The sequence below is a fragment of the Ctenopharyngodon idella genome, chromosome 13 (genome assembly GCF_019924925.1).
Source record: "Ctenopharyngodon idella isolate HZGC_01 chromosome 13, HZGC01, whole genome shotgun sequence".
NCBI lineage: Eukaryota > Metazoa > Chordata > Actinopteri > Cypriniformes > Xenocyprididae > Ctenopharyngodon > Ctenopharyngodon idella.
Genome location: NC_067232.1, coordinates 11543488 through 11562398, shown reverse-complemented (window position 1 = coordinate 11562398; position 18911 = coordinate 11543488). Strand labels below are relative to the sequence as shown.

General features: G+C 37.0%; 2 protein-coding genes across 3 annotated transcripts; one reads left to right on the top strand and one right to left on the bottom strand.

Annotated features, from left to right (window-relative positions):
• Positions 1–173: 173 nt before the first annotated feature.
• On the top strand, positions 174–4840 carry LOC127525320 (BLOC-2 complex member HPS6). The gene has a single exon (XM_051917796.1). The coding sequence runs from the start codon at positions 175–177 to the stop codon at positions 2638–2640; it is 2466 nt and encodes an 821-aa protein (XP_051773756.1). The 5' UTR covers position 174; the 3' UTR covers positions 2641–4840.
• On the bottom strand, positions 4574–18432 carry prom2 (prominin 2). Of its 2 annotated transcripts, none has more exons than XM_051917793.1 (25): positions 18274–18432; positions 17718–17739; positions 17285–17572; positions 16250–16311; positions 15412–15617; positions 13303–13423; positions 12954–13017; positions 12716–12805; positions 12375–12571; positions 10552–10626; positions 9920–9983; positions 8851–9007; positions 8563–8715; positions 8294–8417; positions 8060–8148; positions 7887–7971; positions 7657–7800; positions 7376–7444; positions 7200–7292; positions 7005–7058; positions 6166–6246; positions 5980–6048; positions 5799–5888; positions 5574–5686; positions 4574–5448 (listed from the first exon to the last, which is right to left on the bottom strand). In XM_051917793.1, the coding sequence occupies exons 3-25, from the start codon at positions 17496–17498 to the stop codon at positions 5376–5378; spliced, it is 2487 nt and encodes an 828-aa protein (XP_051773753.1). In that variant the 5' UTR covers positions 17499–17572; positions 17718–17739; positions 18274–18432; the 3' UTR covers positions 4574–5375. The 2 variants fall into 2 exon arrangements, with proteins under 2 accessions (XP_051773753.1, XP_051773755.1); XM_051917795.1 differs by having other exon boundaries at positions 18265–18431.
• Between the last annotated feature and the right edge of the window lie 479 nt (positions 18433–18911).

Below are 18911 nucleotides of genomic sequence, written 5' to 3'. Positions count from 1 at the left end.
GTGTATTTCGCTGGATTTATGGACTGTATAGATATGACATCGTCATATGATGTAGTTAACGCGTGAACGAAGCACTGGACATGTTTCAGGGAGACTGTGGATGATCGCTGGTCCAAACTGAAAGTGTTTTCACGCGCCGTTTGCTTCCTATTCCAGATCGACGCTTCAGCAAACATGACGCGACTCGCATTGGAACAAGTAACTGATTTCGGCGATTTCACGAAAGGAAAGGATCTAAAGGAGTTTTTTAAACGAGCATACTCCAACATTTCTTCTCAAAACTGCCTGTCCGATGTGCGTCTGAGTCCAGATGGACGTCACATTCATGTCATTGTGCGTCAGCCCAAGAGTGGTCTTATGACATATGACAAATATCAGCGAGCCCATCCGATGCAAAGCCAGAAGCACATTGATTTAGTGCTAACTCGAAATGTGCCTATAGTAGATGTCATTTATATCCCTCAAAGCAAACCAGATGATGCAGCCTCTGTGCTGGGAGTGATTTTTGAGAATGGAAAAGCGGAATTCTGGAAATTCCTGGAGTGCAGATCAGGCTGGCATCTTCTCCAGACTGTGGATCTGTGTAACAGCCCTCGTGCAAAAGTAGTTTCTGTGTCTGTGTGTCAGAATTTCATCATATGGTGTGAGGAGCGACCACCATCAGAGAACTCCAATAGTGTGTGCAGCAACTTCAGGTTCTGTATTTGCAAAAAGACTGTAGAAGTTAATGAGGGGGGTGTCAGTTTGGGAAATGTGAAAATTGCATTGCATAATAATCCTCGATATACGACCATCAGTTCTGGGGATTTGGTCTATCTGCTCCCAGACATGCGGGAAAACTCTTCACTAGGTTTTTCTAAAGTGTTTATTGTATGGTCACCTGAACGTGACGCCTTTAAAGTGCATAGTGCCTGTAGTTGCACACTTATGAAAAGCTCAAGCAAAGAATCAGACTTCAAGAGGCTTGTTACAGACTTTATTGGCCTTCTATCCACACTAAATCCTCCTGATATCTGTGGATTCTCTCCCACTGGATGTGGAGACCTCCTTCTTCTCCTAAGCACTGGTTGGGTATGCATCATGAAGAGAGATGGCTGTCTCCGCAACATATACAAACTTCCTGATAACTGCCTAAGTGCTAGTGGGACCCAAAACAGCCTGAATATGTATAATGAAATCCTTGCATTAACAATAGGCAGGACCCTCTTCTTAATTGACACCAAATGTGGCCTGGAATTAGAGAGAATAAGTCTGAAAACGGAAGGTCTTCTCTTCGTAAACTCTTTGGACAGTCACTCTCCGCAAATGCTGTCAGAAACCGGGCTGTTTGTGGTCACGCAAAGACAGAAGCCTTCTCCGACACATTCAGAAGACTCAAGTGCACTTTTGGTTGAGGCTGTTTTCGAGGAGGCATGCAAATACTATCAGCAAAGAAGTCTAAGTAGCACACAACTCACGGTGGAGAAGCTCAAAAAAGGTGGGATGTTTCAAGCTCCCATATCGCTAGCTGCCATCCTAAGGGATTATCTCAGCAACCAGAAGACCAAAACTGTTGAGAAACATTCCTCAGGTCAAGAAAGGCTCATGAGCTCACTCGAATCAGAACTTAGGAGTCTCGTTTTGCTAGAGGACATCAAAACGTCAATGGTGAAGGCTTCTGAGAAAGATCTAGAGAACTATTGTGAAACATTGGTGCAGCAGGAGATCTGCCGGCTGCTTGGCGGTGAGCTAGAGAGGGAGAATCTTCAATACCTGAATAGCATCTTCCAACTCTTTCCCACTTATTCCTGGCGTGCCATGCAAGCGGTTCTGCATCTGAGGTGCAACGGTGAGGGATCATTGTCGTCCAAAGCTCCCGCTGAGTTGTGGAAGATCATCCTCAGCCCTGTGCAACCCACAGCGAACTTTGCTCACTGCAACGGTCAGCAGAAACACACTACGGTGAACCTGCCTGTTTTTGAGCTGTTGTGCCATTCCATCTTCAAATTCCAGCCTAGCTGGCTCCCCAGGTTTCTCGAATTGGCACAACAGCAGATGGGCACGACCAGGAGTTACGGTGTGAAGGAGAGCTCTGAGAGCTTGCCGCTCTATAAACGGGCCTTGACTGTGCTCCCTTGCAAAGAAACCTACCAACACCTGGAAGTAGAGCTGCTTTTGTGCAGCGAGAGGCCTAAAGCGATAATGCAAGCATTGCGGATTCTCATTGAGCAAAGCCAGTGGGAACGGGTGACACAAGTAGCTGAGAGGTTCTGCCGGAAGAGCCAACTTCTGAACAAAGAGATTTTCGATGCTCTGTTGTGCGAAGTGTCCCAGCATCGAGACCTGGACCCTTATTTGGACCTGCTGTGGACTCTTTGTCCAGAGGACATGACTGTGACGAGCATACTAAATATTGTACTGAAAAACCTGCCGGATTCAACGCAGAACTCGGGACCATTCGAAGTTCACGGCAGCCAGGTCACAATTGGGCTTTTGAAACCGCTCCTCAGAAAAGTTCTCCAAAGGGAGACCAAACCCAGCCACAGGTACGCAGATATTCTTCAGTCACCCACAATTCCTCCGCTCACGCCTCCACGCCAGCCAAAGGGACTGTTCAGAGATGCTGAGAACCAGGAAACCAAGCAGAGGACTTCCTCTTGATCTCAAGTGACATCTAGAGCCAGCCTGGTCTGACTTTCCCACTCACAAATCATATCTAAAACCTTTCCGTAGACTGTTATTAAAGGAGTCTCAAAGGGATAGTTCACCCCAAAATTAAAATTTGTCATCATTCACTCACCCTCATGTTGTTTCTAAATATGTATGACTTTCTTTCTTCTGTATATTACAAAAAAATATATTTTGAAGAACTTTTTGTCCATACAATTGGACCCTATTCACTTTATTGTATTGACAAAAAATATCTTCTATTGTATTTTACAGAAGACAAAGTCAAACATGTTTGGATAGACATGAGGGTGAGTAAATGATGACAAAATTATATTTGGGTGAACTGTACCTTTAAGAAGTATTATGTACCTTGCATGGTCTGAATAGAATTATGGAGCTTTTCCGGAACAGATAATATTTCATTAAATATTACAATTGTACAGTAATTACTGCAATTCACAGATGTTTAACTACTGCTTTAATTATTCCTGATGTAGAATGTAATATATGTTGTTTTTATGTTTACTTGGTTTGCTGCATTTCATCTTACATGTCTTTGGTATGTTTTAAACAGTATTTTTTTTCTCCTAACCTTCAGATGTCTTTTTCATGAGTCATTGCATGAAGCCATGCTGTCACCCTGATCTTTTTGGAAGGTCAGAGATGACTAAGCATTATTCACATTTCATGCTTCAGATCATTTGAACCCCTAGCATAACAATATCTTCTTTTTTTATTGACACTACAGTTGGTCATCATATGCTGGTGTGATTATTATTTTAAGAAAATCACATGTGTAAGACGTAGGCTAAGAATTGTTGTAGTAATTAATAAAAATGTACAGTAATATAAAATGTAATATTCATGTTATTTAGATTTGGAAATTTCTCGATTAATGCCATACATGTTTACAGGATTGCACTTGTAGTGCTACCACAGGGATTTTATCATTGTAGAAAGCAGTTAAATATGACTCTCATGTATTGCTACCACTCAGGTCTCTTTCTGAGTTAAAGTGTCACAGACTTCTGCTGCCCATAGTGATTTATGGTTGTGTGGTCAGAGAGGGGAATTCTGATGTGTTTCCAATGCAAAGCTTTATAAACTCACTAGGTCTGTACAGCCCCACCCTCTCTGCATTCCTTCTGGGCTCAGCAGCAGCATTCACAGCACTGCTTTAAATTCAATTGAACTAAATTCTATTATACAGTGACCAGCTTCAAACTCAGTCACATTGGAGAGGCTTGTGCTGCCCTGAATTGACGCAGCATAGCTAATTTTATTTGGAGAGCTAAAACTAAAGGCTAAAACTAAAACTAAAATATTAGTTTGACTGAGTTTTCTGAGCCATCGTTCAAAGGCCACTGTCCATAAAAATAATAATTCTGTTCTGTAACCTTTAACATGTCTCAAGAATCACTGCAATCATTTAATGGCCTCGTGTTATGTTTAATCATTTTCTAATGCCCTATATACACAGCATGAGAGTGCATGTGGATTAGATTTAAAATATTTCAAAACCAGTTTCATGGCCTCTCGTAGTACTTGCCTTTCTCTGGCACTTGCTAATCCAAATGCTAAGTAATAGCCATAATATCGAGCAATGGTATGCTTTTAAACCTTTTATATGGCATGATGTTTTTGAAAGGTACTATACTATCACGTCATTGAACATGTAATCCTTTTGTCTGTAACTTTTTTTTTTCTTTACCCCTCTCCTAAGCAGCACAGATATGTGTGGAATGCATGTTTTACTGCTCTAGTGCTTCACCCTGATTGGCACACTATTGTAATGGCAGATGCACCGTAAAGGCCTCGGTCACAGTATGTAGGGTGGACTGGACTGGGGGAAGGGTTTCTAGATCGGTTGGCTAGACAGAGAGTGGCAAGTGATGCTTTACAGCAAACAATGAGGTTCAGCATGGTAGTATGAGCACCTTTTATTATTATTGTGATTAATACATGATACAATAGAAATGTTTAACAGGCCTTAGACAGTACCTCTTCAAAATGAAGCCATTGAAGCCAGCAGTCACTGTCTGCTAATTACTGATTAGAACAATCTAATAGAAATGTTGTGGTTTTAATAAAATGTACAATGTCAGTCGTATACTGCATCTAACAGCATACCCATGTATCCTTTTTGAAAAAATGGCATAAATAAATCTCAGTGCCTACAGGACCACATAAAGTGCTTTCTAATGCTTGATCTCCCATTAATCCCTTATAATACAAAAAAACATATTACAGTTGTAACAGTAAAGTTGTTCTTTTCATTTAAATATTAAGTGCTGAAATCATTTGACACAAGAAATTATATCTATGGTACAGTCTACGCCACTAAAAGTACTCAGATGCTACTTTGCATAATTTTTTCTACATTCTTTATTACGGAGCCCCTAAAGGAACATGGTAATGGAAAAATATGAGATGGGAGGAAAAATTATATTTCATTGCTTCAGCGTTCCCTCGAGAAACTTTGCGATCGCTCGCAAAATTTTTCAGTTCTTTGCGAGTGAACGCAAAGTTTCTCTTGGGGAACGCAAAACGTTTGCGAGAGAATGCTAAAGCACTCATATAATTTTCTCTTTTTTTTTCCCCCCATCACCATGTCCCTTTAGGGGTTCTGTTATTTCTCCACCATTTTGAATTTATTGATGTGTGGGAAATTGTGTGTAAATCAAACTTTACTGTCATATTTAATTCTGTGCGTATGTAAAAGGTGGTTATTTCTCTTTTTCCAATAATTCAGGTTTGAGGTGGGCCTTTGGGAAAGGATTCATCCTGATGTTACTGTTCCTTTAAATAAAGAAATAAGGAGGCATTTTGAATTAATCCATGACAGAAGGTATATAAATAGGTTTAAAAAAAAATGCTCAGACATGATCTGCCTCTACATTTAGGAAGTAAGAAAGATGCCTTACTCATAAACATCTGCATACTTCATCCTGCGGTAGTACTTGGCCAGTTTAACTGAGAAAATTATGCTGGGGATGAGGAATATCATACACCAGCCCAAACTGAACCAAAAGGCATTCTGGGGAACAGATGGGACATTATTTGTTAAGGGTTTATTAGATGTGCACTTATAAATTGATCAGCATTTTAAAAAGAAAAAGTGGCAGCTAGATCTGCTGATAGATTCTTACCAAAGATCCCACCAGGTGTTTACAAAGGAGATCCACTGATCTGTCTATTGCCGCAGCTGCAGGCCCACAACGACCCACCCTCTCCGTGATCTGACACAGAATACATCACAATAATATTAATAACTGTTAATAATCATTAAAATAGTTGGCACCTTGAATTTTAATAAAGACAAATATATACCGTTTGATTTGCCCATTGAACAAATGCCACAAAGATTTTCAGCTGACAGTCTATGAATGACATGCTCTCCTGCAGAAAAGAAGCGACGACTATTATTTTACGACACACCATCGATTGCTTCATCATTAATACAGTAAACATATTGAGAGATGATTTAGCTAAATACAGCATTGATTTTGCACTCACAGTTTTCACTATTTGTGATATGTTGTAGTTCAGGACGTCCTGAGCAAAACCAACTTTTTGAAGAACATTCTCCACAGTTGCCTATGAAATGAATGAAGAGAAGAAATCTGAAGATACTGTAAGTGCATTTTTAAATTAGAGCTATAAAGATAGAAAAAAAATGACCTATATTGTTAAAGTCAGAACAAAGATATTTGTGGGATTTGAGTGTTGTTTAGTGCTCGTTGTTATACACTACAGATAAAAGGATTGTGGTCGGTAAGATTTTTTTATTGTTTTAAATAAAGTCTCTTCATTTAAGTCACCAAGGCTGCATTTATTTGATCAAAAATACAGTAAAAACTCTAAAACTGTGATATTATTACAATTTAAAGTAACTGTTTTCCATTTCAATATTCTAAAATGTAATTTATTCCTGTGATGACATTTCTTATTATTATCAATGTTGAAAAAAGTGCTTTTATTTTTGTGGAAACCGTGATACATTTTTTTTTTCTTTCCAAGATTCTTTGATGAATAGAAAATCCAAAAGCATGTATTTGAAATAGAAATTTTAATGTAAAAGTCTTTACTGTCACTTTTGATCAATTTAATGCATTCTTGCTGAATAAAAGTATTAATTTTATTAAATTAAATTTATTTTCAAACGTTACTGTATATGCTAGTGAACTGTGACAAAATTACCAGTGCTCCCTAATGCCACCTGCAATAACAGTAAGTTGCAAATCATTGTATTTCGTGGAGTCTTTAATGAAATTGTTTTAAATACTATTATTCTATATTCTAGGCGGTGAGTCAGATACATTCTGGCACATATGATGACTATAGTTTTTACTTACATTGATTTGTGATGCTACTGCGCTGAGATTCTTAATGGTAGCGTTCAGCTCCAGCTGCAAAGAAGTATGAACGTCACAGTAAACCAAACTAATGCAAACTAGTGAAAAACACTTTGATATTAATATTCATTTTTTCCTAATGATAATGTCACATTTCAGTTTCAATTTCAAGTCTTTTGCTTTATGTTAACACACCAGCAAAGGCATAATGTTGAACGTGATATCAGTCTGGATGTCTCGCAGATCTTTAGCTTCCCCTTTCAGTTGCTTAGTGATATTTCCCTGTGCCTGAAAGACACAAATAAGTGTGCATGATTCACATCAGCCGTACTCTGGAGCAAGAGGTTGTTAAATTAAACCGTAAAATTCACCTGTTTACCAGCCAAGTCATCCAGACTTTGTGCTGCTGAGCTCAGATTTGTCCCTGACACATCATTAATCTGCAATATGAAAGAATAAAATAATTACCAGCCTTACCTTACATGTATATATTTTTACATATTTTAAATATATTTTAAAATACACAATAAAATGGCCAAAATTATATCAGTAATATACATTTTTAAATATATATTATAAATATATTTATAGTGTTCCAAATTATATATATATATATATATATATATATAAGAGAATGAACTGTACAGTTTACCTGCTGTATAATGTTGCTGAAGTTCATAGTGCTGGCACTGCTAGAGAAGTTGCGTAGCTGGGACTTTACCTCCGGACTGAGGACAGTGATGTTTGCTATGTTGATTTGTGTCTCCTCAAAGATCTGATAAATCTGCCTTTCGTACTGTTGAGAAAATCAAACAGTTGAACTATTAGTGTCCAATAAGTGATACACCAGCATATTGAAAAGTAGAGGTAATAAATTCTCACCTTTGAAACATTTAATATATTATTTAGGTCGAAGACCTCATTCAGATGAAGTGTGGTCCACAAGGGTTTATTATTTTGACAATCACTAGAAATAAAAAACAGATTTATTGATTTATATCAAACAAATTATGCAAATATGACAGCCATCAGTCATGCTGCCTCGTGAGATGTACCTGTACACATTAACAATGGAAAGGTTTGTTGTCAAATTCATAATCTTGGACAGGTCGAACCCTTGAATCAGCCCTGGAGTGCCAATAACCTATGAAACACAATATGATTACTAAATTTACTGGCAAGGTTACGGCAAAATTTACATTTGCTGGAAATGACCAGAGATGGTTAACTCCTAGCAACTAGTCAAAGTCATACTTTTAAACACAATGAGTCAGTTTTTCTGAAAATACCTGGATGATTTCCTTGTTCTGCCACGGTTCACAGACCAGTGTGTAGGTATTACCTCCCACTATGAAAAGTATCAACACCACTAACATGAAGATCCAGGAGAACAGGAAGCTAAAACCTACTCCTCTAAAATGACACAAGAGGAAGTAATTGCGTGTAGTGTTATTTTATTGTACTATATATAACAATGGAACAAATGCACACTGACAACAGTTGTCTGTTTCACAAACGCAAAACCGAGGGGACTTTTTTTTTTTTTTTTTTTACTCACGCCATGAAGAATATCCCTCCACAGTTGGATGTACCGGAGCGTTTAGTGGGATTGTCTTTAGCATTTAGTCCAGCTGTACCCAGCAGCAGACCCAGAACATTACAGATCACCACCAGCAAAATCAGACAACTCAGGGTCAATCCAACAGCCCGGCTGCACACACACACACAAAGTTTATTCTTTACTTTGATATTATTGTAAATGTTAAAACTCAAATATATTTGAATAAAATGTATTTGAAAACAAAGTGAATCATGGGAAATATTAATACAAGATTTGTGAAAGTACCTGATATCAGCTGATTTCTCTATCTGGGGAGAATACGTTGAGGTCAAATTCTGCACATCAGTTAGTGGTTTTAAAATATTATCCAATACATCAAGAGGAAGGTCTTTAGTCACACCTAAGATCTGTTGTTCTAATCTGTCAATCTCAGTCTGAGCCACTTTAAAGGACACAAGACACAAGATCACTTTAACAACTAGAATGATTAGCAACTTCAAGTACATTATACTACTTAAAGGGATAGTTCACCCAAAAAATGAAATTCTGACATCATTTACTCACCCTCATGTTGTTCCAAACCCATAAGACTTTCATTCACCTTCGGAACACAAATGAAGATATTTTAATGAAATCTGTGGGATTTCTGTCCCTCCATTGACAGCTACGCAACTACCACTTTGACGCTTCAAAAAGTTCACAAAGAGATTGAAAGAATTGAGTGGTTTAGTCCAAATTTACATGATCACTTTATATGATTGAATTTAGGATTTTATTCACATATAAACAATGATCAGCGAACATAAACAGAAGCTCAACCGAACCTGCTTGACGTGCGAGAACAAACCTCATTGGTTCCTGCGGAAGCTCAAATGTGTTGTGTAACACGAGAATGAACCTCGTTGGTTCTCGCATGTCAAGTAAGCATGTTTGAGCTTCCGTTTACCATAAGTGATGTGTGAGTTGATGAATGTTTATGTGAATAAAAGCCTAAATTCAATATGTTCATCATATAAAGTGATCGTTTCTCTTCTGAAAATTTGGACTACACCATTCAATTCATATGGATTAGTTTTACAATCTCTTTATGAACTTTTTGAAGTGTCAAAGTGGTAGTTACGTAGCTGTCAATGGAGGGACAGAAATCGTTTAATCAAAAAGATCTTCATTTGTGTACTGAAGATGAACGAAAGTCTTTCGGGTTTGGAATGACATGAGGGTGAGAGAATTTTGACAGAATTTTCATTTTTGGGTGAACTAACCCTTTAAATCTTCAGTGAAAAAAACATTTGTAGGAGTAGATAGTCAGAATAATTAATTTCCAGAAAGGAACAACAAACTCGTCAACACTTACTCATCACACTATGTGTTGTCTCATTTTTCACCTTTTGAGGAATACTTTCAAAAAAATCTCTCCCCTGGGAAACAAACATGTAATGGACATTGAACAATAGCTAGTAGAAATCATCATAACTGTTAATTACAGTACATTCAAAAGTTTGAAGTCCGTAAGAAAATAATACTTTTCTTAAGCAATGACAAATTAATCTGAACAAGTCACAGTAAAAACACTCATAATATTACAAAAATATTTCTATTTCAAATAAATGCTGCTCTTTTGAACTTTATGTTCATCAAAGAATCCTGAAAAATAAATCTCTCACGGTTTCTACAAAAATATTAAGCAGCACAACTGTTATAAACTGTGATAAGATTTTTTTGAGAAGTAAATCAGCATATTAGAATGATTTCTAAAATTATTTTCTTCATTTTAAACTGTTAATATTTTACAATATAACAGTTTGTACTTTATTTTTAAACAAAATTATAAAAATGCAGCCTTCCTGAGCATAAGACACTTTCAATAACATATCGACCACAAACTTCTTAACGGAAACTGGTGTACGTGCGTGCGTGCGTTCGTGTGCGTGTGTGTGTGAAAATGCACTGAAGTGAAAATTTATACCTGTGAAAAAAGGCACTAACCTTTGCTGCCTGTCCAGTGACATTAGCATTTATTGCCTTGTTTACAGCAGAAGTCAAGTCATTTTGATCAGGAAACTACGTAAGACAAAACACATTCAAAGGTCATGAGATTTTCTCATTATAAATTGTATTATCAGCATAACAATTGAAGTGAAAAAATACATGTCATGATATCCCCTTTTGCTTTGACAGCAGCACTCAAGCTAGCATGAACTCCACAGACTGAATATGAGTAGATATGAGTAGTTTTCATACAGCTTTTATTAAACTACTGATATAACTGTATTCTGAATGTACAGGATTTATAATATAAAATAATCAAAATTATACATTTAATATAGTCCTATATTTTCAATGTGGTCTCAGACTGTCTCTGTCAAGCATAGCAAAAAAAGTATCAAGCATGCAAAGCACCACATTAAACACTAGAGGGCAGTAAAAGCTGTGCACGTAAATGCAGTACTACGCTGATATCCAGTCACAGTGACACATTCTTATTTTTCTCTATTACAGAAAGCCTGTATTTATGTAAATGTCTTTCGACCAGATAAGAGTTAGGTTTCCAAGAGAAAGAGCTTGTAAACATTGACGTGTTAACAATGACTTCTTGCGTTACTCTTTATTGTTTGTTCCTTTGTTCCTGTGTCCCCGCTTCCCTTCAATGAGAGTGTTTGAGCCTTTGTGCACACAGATTACTGGTAATACAATTTGGTCCACTCTGTACTTCTAGAAAAATGCTATTTAGTGGTCATGTAATCCAAAACAAAATATTGTGTGGGGTTTCTAGAAGTGCTTATGTTTTCCCCAGAAGATTGACACAGAACTCGCTCTGCTCCAATCACTGACCTGAGACCACAATGGGATATTCAAGTAGTTTCATTCGAGGGCCGTATTATCAAATCAAAAGTTGAGGTGGGCCGGGCGGGGGGAACAGGTAAAACCATACATGGCTACTCACTACCACTGTACTTGCTGTCAAATGATATTATATTGTGGTATATAGGCCCAGGGCCAGCCCAAGCCTTTATGGGGCCCTAAGCAGAATTTTATTTGGGGGCCCCTCAATTAGAATAACTTAAGATAAACAATATCTTCTTATATAAAAAATAAATGTACAAAACGCACAATATTAAATTACATACTTAAATAATGACAAAATGAACAGATCAGATGGACCTGTAACAAGATGACAATAATAAATGTATTAACAAGGAATAGTTCACCCAAAAATGAAAATTTACTTACTCTCAAGCTGTTTTAAACCTGAATGAGTTTCTTTCTTCTGTTGAACATAAAAGTTATTTTGAAGAATGTGGGTAACTAAACAAATGCTGGTCCCCAGTCACTTCTATAGTGTATTTTTTTCTATGAAGTCAGTGGGGACCAACAACTGTTTGGTTACCCGCATTCTTCAAAATGTTCAGCAGAAGAAAGAAATTAATACTGGTTTGGAACAACATGAGAAAGAGTGAATAATGACAGAATTTTTCATTTTTTGGGTGAACTATCCCTTTGGCAGCATGTTTAATATTAAGCTGACGAGGAGGGAGTTTGGGGTGCCCTCGGGCCGGATGAAGATGATTGGCGGGCCGGATTGAATAGCCCTAGTCTAGAGCTTCAAAGAAAGTGAGAATGATTGTGTAATGATCCAGTGACGTTTGTGCATTTATTTGCTCTTAAAGCTCAACCTGAAACTACCACAAAGTCTGATGCGGAATAAGGATATAACCAGGATGCCAGATGCGTCACTGAACAGCCATAACAGAATTCCCCACTGAACTTTTCACTGGTTTGTCCCCATGCATGACTCTTGTTTAGCTTACTTCAAGACTTCCATCCAATGATAGTTTGTCCAGTTCTGGCTGAAAGGAAGTGCAGTTTACACAGTCTGACATATGTAGAGTGTTGTTAATCCGCTGCCTCACTGCTGATAAATTAGCTTGCATTGCATCCACCTTTGGTTTCAACAGATCCAAGGTTTTATTAAGCTGCAGCAGTCCAGTGCTGGTGCTGTTTATCACTGTAAAACACATACATAAAAACAAAATATATTTTAAAATATTAATGCTGCAAAGTTGAGTCAAGAAGCACACAGGCCTGCTCATGGAGCGAGTTTCCCAAAAGAAAGGGACTGTGGTGGGGTGGACATGCATACTGTTCATACCTTCAGCAATTTCACTAATGGAGTTGAATGCTGGGTTGAGGGGACCATTAAGACCATTCTGGATCAGTTTGCCAAGCAAAGGCCCTGTTTCTAAGATTAAAAATGGCAAGAGTTCAATGTGAGATTCCGTTTGGAAAGAAAACTTTAACTTTAATAATTGGCTATACAGCCACAATTTTTACATTGCCCTAAGCTCCTAATAATTTCTGACTCTGGTTTTGAGAGACACGAGACGTACCATTTAAGTTGTGTTTGACTTTATTCATAGTCACAGAGCTCTCATTGATCACTTGTTGGATTTGCTGTTGAGTAATAAAAAGCATTAGATACCCATTATGTATCAGCTGCATTCAGTTCAATTCAATATTGTTATAATTCACTTTTATTTAAATTAAGATAAAATATATTCAAATAGAAAATAGTTGTGTTAAATTGTAATAATATTTCACAATATTACAGCTTTTACTGTATTTTTAATCAAATAAATAGTCTTGGTGAGCATAAGAGACTTCTTTCAAAAACATTAATGTGATTTATAACATGAGGTTTTTATACAAAATTTTACTTCTCCCTTCTGAATGGTGTACCTTAGGAACAGTAGTAATATAGCTTTCAAAATTCTCCAAGATGTATGTGATTTCTGTGGAGCTGCGGCTCACAGTCTCTGAAGTGTAAGTACTGCTCAGGAACATGCAAACATTCCCTGCCCTGCACAGGAATTCATATTAATTTAGCATACTGATATACACTCACCGGCCACTTTATTAGGTACACCTTGCTAGTACTGCTGGACACCCTTTTGCCTTCAGAACTGCTCTAATTCTTTGTGGGATAGATTTAACAAGGTGCTGAAAAAATTCCTCAGAGATTTTGGTCCGTATTGACATGACGCAGTTACTGCAGATTTGTCAGCTGCACATCCATGATGCGAATCTCCCGTTCCACCACATCCCAAAGGTGCTCTATTGGACTGAGATCTGGTGACTTTGGAGGCCATTTGAGTATAGTGAACTCATTGTTATGTTCAAGAAACCAGCTTGAGATGATATGAGTTTTGTAACACACCAGCAGCCTGAACCGTTGATACATGGCAGGATGGATCCATGTTGTTTACGCCAAATTCTGACTCTACCATCTGAATGTTGCAGCAGAAATTGAGACTCATCAGAGCAGGCAACAGTTTTCCAACCTTCTACATGCCACTGTTGGTGAGCCCATGTAAATTGTAGCCTCAGGTTCCTGTTCTTTACTGAGAGGAGTGGCACACAGTCTGGTCTTTTACTGCTGTAGCCCGTCTGTTTCAAGTTTTGACGTGTTGTGTGTTCAGAGATGCTCTTCCGCATACCTCAGTTAACGAGTGGTTATTTGAGTTACTGTTGCCTTTCTAAGAGTCTACCTATTCTCCTCTGGCATCAACAAGACATTTTTTGCCCACAGAACTGCCGCTCACTGGACATTTTTGTCTTTTTTGGACATTCTCTGTAAACCCTAGTGAATGGTTGTGCATGAAAATCTCAATAGATCAGCAGTTTCTGAAATACTCAGACCAGCCTGTCTAGCACCAACAACCATGCCACATTCAAAGCCACTTAAATGAAAATTCTGTCTTTAATTACTCACCCTCCTGTCGTTCCACACCCTTATGACCTTTGTTCATCTTCGGAACACAAATTAAGATATTTTTGATAAAATCCGATGGCTCAGTGAGGCCTCAATTGACAGTTAATTTAAATTTTCAAACGCCCAGAAAGGTAATAAAGACATATTTAAAACAGTTCATGTGACTACAGTGGTTCAACCCTAATGTTATGAAGTGACGAGAATACTTTTTTGCGCCAAAAAAACAAAATAACGACTTTATTCTTCAATATCTAGTGATGGACGATTTCGAAACACTGCTTCATGAAGCTTCGAAGCTTTACGAATCTTTTGTTTCAAATCAGTGGTTCGGAGTGCCAAAGTCACGTGAACTATTGAAATTTCGAAACACTTATGACGTAACAAAGCCTCATTTACTGAAATCATGTGACTTTGGCAGTTGGATACACGCTCCGAACCACTGATTTGAAACAAAAGATTGGTAAAGCTTTGAAGCTTCATGAAGCAGTGTTTTGAAATCGCCCATAACTAGATATTGTTGAATAAAGTCGTTATTTTGTTCTTTTGGTTCACAAAAAGTATTCTCGTCGCTTCATAACATTAAAGTTGAACCACTGTAGTCACATGAACTGTTTTAAATATGTCTTTATTACCTTTCTGGGTGTTTGAAAATGTAAATTAACTCATTGTCAATGGAGGCCTCACTGAGCCATTGGATTTTATCAAAAATAACTTAATTTGTGTTCCGAAGATGAACGAAGGTCTTACGGGTGTGGAACAACATGAGGGTGAGTAATTAATGACAGAATTTTCATTTTTTGAACTAACCCTTTAAATCACCTTTCTTCCCCATTCTGATGCTCAGTTTGAACTTCAGCAGATCATCTTGACCATGTCTACATGCCTAAATGCATTGAGTTGCTGCCATGTGATATTTGCGTTAACAAGCAGTTGAACAGGTGTACCTAATAAGTGGCCGATGAGTGTATATTACATAAGATACACAATAATATATACCAGTTAAATAAAAAAAAAATGTGTTTGTCTCAAGTGTTTGTCTTAGGACCACTAAAGGTTAAACTCAAACTGGTGCTCACAGAATAAGTATAGTGATGAGTAATGTGAAGCCGTAAAAGCTTCTTCGCTTGCAGTGGATGTTCGATGCCTGCTTCTGGTGCATGCGTCCCCCGCAGTTACCACAGCAACGACAGCAGGCAAAGAATAGGCCAATTAGAGGCATCAGGACAATGTAGAGGATCCCAATGGCCACACAGACCAGGAAACCTATCTCATAGCGCAAAACCTTGCCATAAGTGAAAGAGGTTAGACAAGTTGGTTACTGTGGGTATATGCTACTTAACAAGCTATATTTAGCAGTAAAGATGAGATTGATTAAAAAAAATCTCTTGATGACATCAAATGTGTGCTTATGTGCTCTGCTCAAGTGTGTACCCAAAACATGTCTGATGGTGTGATCAAATCAGCCATCGAAACTGGCAAACAGTGAGTGTTTACACAACAAAATATAGATGTTGGCATCATTTACTTAAGGTAAAAAAAAAAATAATCCTGAGAAACCTGTCCCAGTGCATATTTACAGAGTGTATTACCATCATGACATAGTGTTTTACTGAGCATTTATAATAAGCCAAAAACTAACAAGTTATACATTTTGTTCTTCACTAAAACAAACAGAATATATGAGATATAAAAAATTATTTTGTAGCTATTACATTACAGTGCCACTTAAGGGCTTCTCTCTAGTGAATGAGAATAGACCTCCTAAAATAGTTATTAAATAGTTTAGTAAAAAAGAAAGCCCATAAGTACATATTCCTCTACCCAGGAAATTAGAATATCTATTGCATAAATGTGAGGTGTTATGTATGATCAAACTGTTTATTTACATGCAGGTGTGAGTGACCCATTACATACCTCTTTAATCGTCTCCTGCATTTGTGTGGATCTGTCGTCTTTTATAATTTTAACCAGCAGATCTAAAGGGGGAAAAATATCATTTAATATTCATTTACACAACACATAATCAGTGTTCCAGCATTTTGATTGTGCTTTGAGAGTCTCAGAGGCCAACAGTGATGAAGTGGCCAAGGTCAAAGCTCTTGCGACTCTCTACTGTATAACATTAACACAATTTTACATACTTAATTTCCTGTTGTTGTTTTTTCCAAATAGCTATTGATGTCAGCTAGTAGGTATTATAATAAAATACTTAGCCTAACTAGAGTCAATAATAAAACTCTAATGACACAATAAAACTCTAATGACATTTGTCATTGTAACATTCAATGAACTTTCAAAGAGGTTCATTCAACAGCATTTCTATGAAGTAATATGCTTTATTCTGTTGTAAAAATAATAATTGTCTGTGTAATTGTCTGTGTAGCAGTGCATGTTTGATCCTATAATTATAGATCAAAGAGACATTGTTAACATTTTATGAACAGTTTTGAACTTTATGAGGTCATGTAAAATTCCACATACAATGAGTTTGCAGGTAATAATTAACTTATAAGTTTGTGATCCAGACTAAGTATACATTCTACTTGAAAGGTGCACAGCAATAACGTATTTTTGAGGTAAACAAAGCATTTGGAAAGGGGAAGGGTGATGATTCAAATCTCATGGACATTTGCATGGTTATTTGCACAGTGTTTTTTGCTTTTGACAATTAACTGAGTGCATTTATTTCACCTGAATGAAAACCATCTAACCATGTGCATCAACCCAGCCTATTAACCTCCTCTAATGAATCTAATACAACCATTACACTCTCAGAAGATCATGTCTGATTCATCTGTGCCACACATAGCATCTTGTTTGCGTACAGATAAACCCATTGGTAACCAAACTGTTGCTGACAGATTGCTCAACACTAAAAAAGCATTTGCTGTTTGTACCGAAAACACATTTGTCAAACACGTAGATCAAAACTACATTACATGAACTCACCTTTAGGGAATGGATTGGGCTGGACAGAATCCAGGAATGAATGTACAATTGGAGACATAAAAGCACTGTTTAAGGTCAGCTGGGATGGTTTTTCATTTGGATTTTGTAGCTCTGTTTTTATCGTCTCTATAGGACAGGATGGTTGTCCGCTTACAAAAGTGCAGAGAAACAGCAAAACGCCACTCCAAAAAACTCCTTTCATTCTGGACCTCATGTTTTGATCTCTATTAGTCACTAGTCAGTGGATTTTTAGGTCATATCTTGATTGTTATGAGCATCGGACGTCACCTATGAGATGATAAAGGTCAGTCAATAATTAATCTATTCACTAAAAGCTTTAGAACATAAAAAGTCATCATAAGCATGACCATTGTTTTATAATTACACCAATTACTGTAATAATCAGAGAAAGATGAACGGCAGGTGTACTTACATCGTAAAACACATCCTCCTTGCTAAAGTATAAAAAACAAAAACATTGTCAGGAATGAAAATGCTCTGAAGGCAGCACAGAATTATTTTTAGATAAATAAAATCACCTTCAAACTTGTTTGTTGTACAATTTCTTACTTATTAATACAAACAACTCTCACTTTAAACCAATGGTAGCACTTTATTTTACAGTCCTGTTCCCCATGTATATACTATGTACGTACTACAGAAATTATAATAACTGGGTAATACCTAGGTATTAACCCTGAATCTACACCTAAACCTAGCCTTAACCCATGTAGTTACCTTGTACTACTCAGTATTACTCAGTATTTTCTTAGGTAAGTACACTGTAAGATACATGTAAGTACACGTACTGTAAAATAAAGTGCAAACAGAAAAATTTAAATAGACAGGTTAAAAGGATCAGTGTAACTGAACTGTTAACCTAAAAACAGTAAACTGGGAAGTAAAAGGAGGGGAAGCTAGAGAGATAGAAAGCACTTATATTGCTCAGGCCACACACACAAAAACCTCTACAATAGTACCTGTTTTACCTTTAAAGTCCAGCTATTGTTGAACTTGTTCCTCTTAGTTCAGTTCAAATGAGCCTGTAGTCCAATGTCTTTATCCCTCTGAGAGAAACCTGATGTCAACACTGAAGTTTAGCTGTATTGAGTGAATCAGTAAAAGAATGAAATACTGGAATAGGTAGGAGGGAGGGAGGGAGAGAAAGAGGGAGGGAGAGAGGGAGGGAGGCTCTGAGTATAGAAAGACTGGTCAGTTTTCAGAAGGAAATAATCAAATTAAAAAGGGTGACTGCATTTAATTTTTTTTTTGGGTTATTTTTAAAATATATTTAAATAAATATATATTTTTTTTTTTACACTTTTTGTTGAATTAAAAAAGTGTGATCAAAGACAAAATTTTAAATGATGTCCAAGATGACAAAAAACAAGACAAAAAAAGAAAAACGTCTTTAAAATTACACTAAATAACACTATACTTAATTACACTATATATAAGTGATTTTTAAATAATAGTACAAGTACTTTTCTTTGCACCCTGAATACAGGTGAATTTCAGCCTTTTCATTATTTTTTCTTTTTTACAATCTAGACATTTTTTACTTAAAGGCACTGTTCACCCAAAAATGAAAATTCTGACATCATATTCTCACCCTCATGTTGATCCA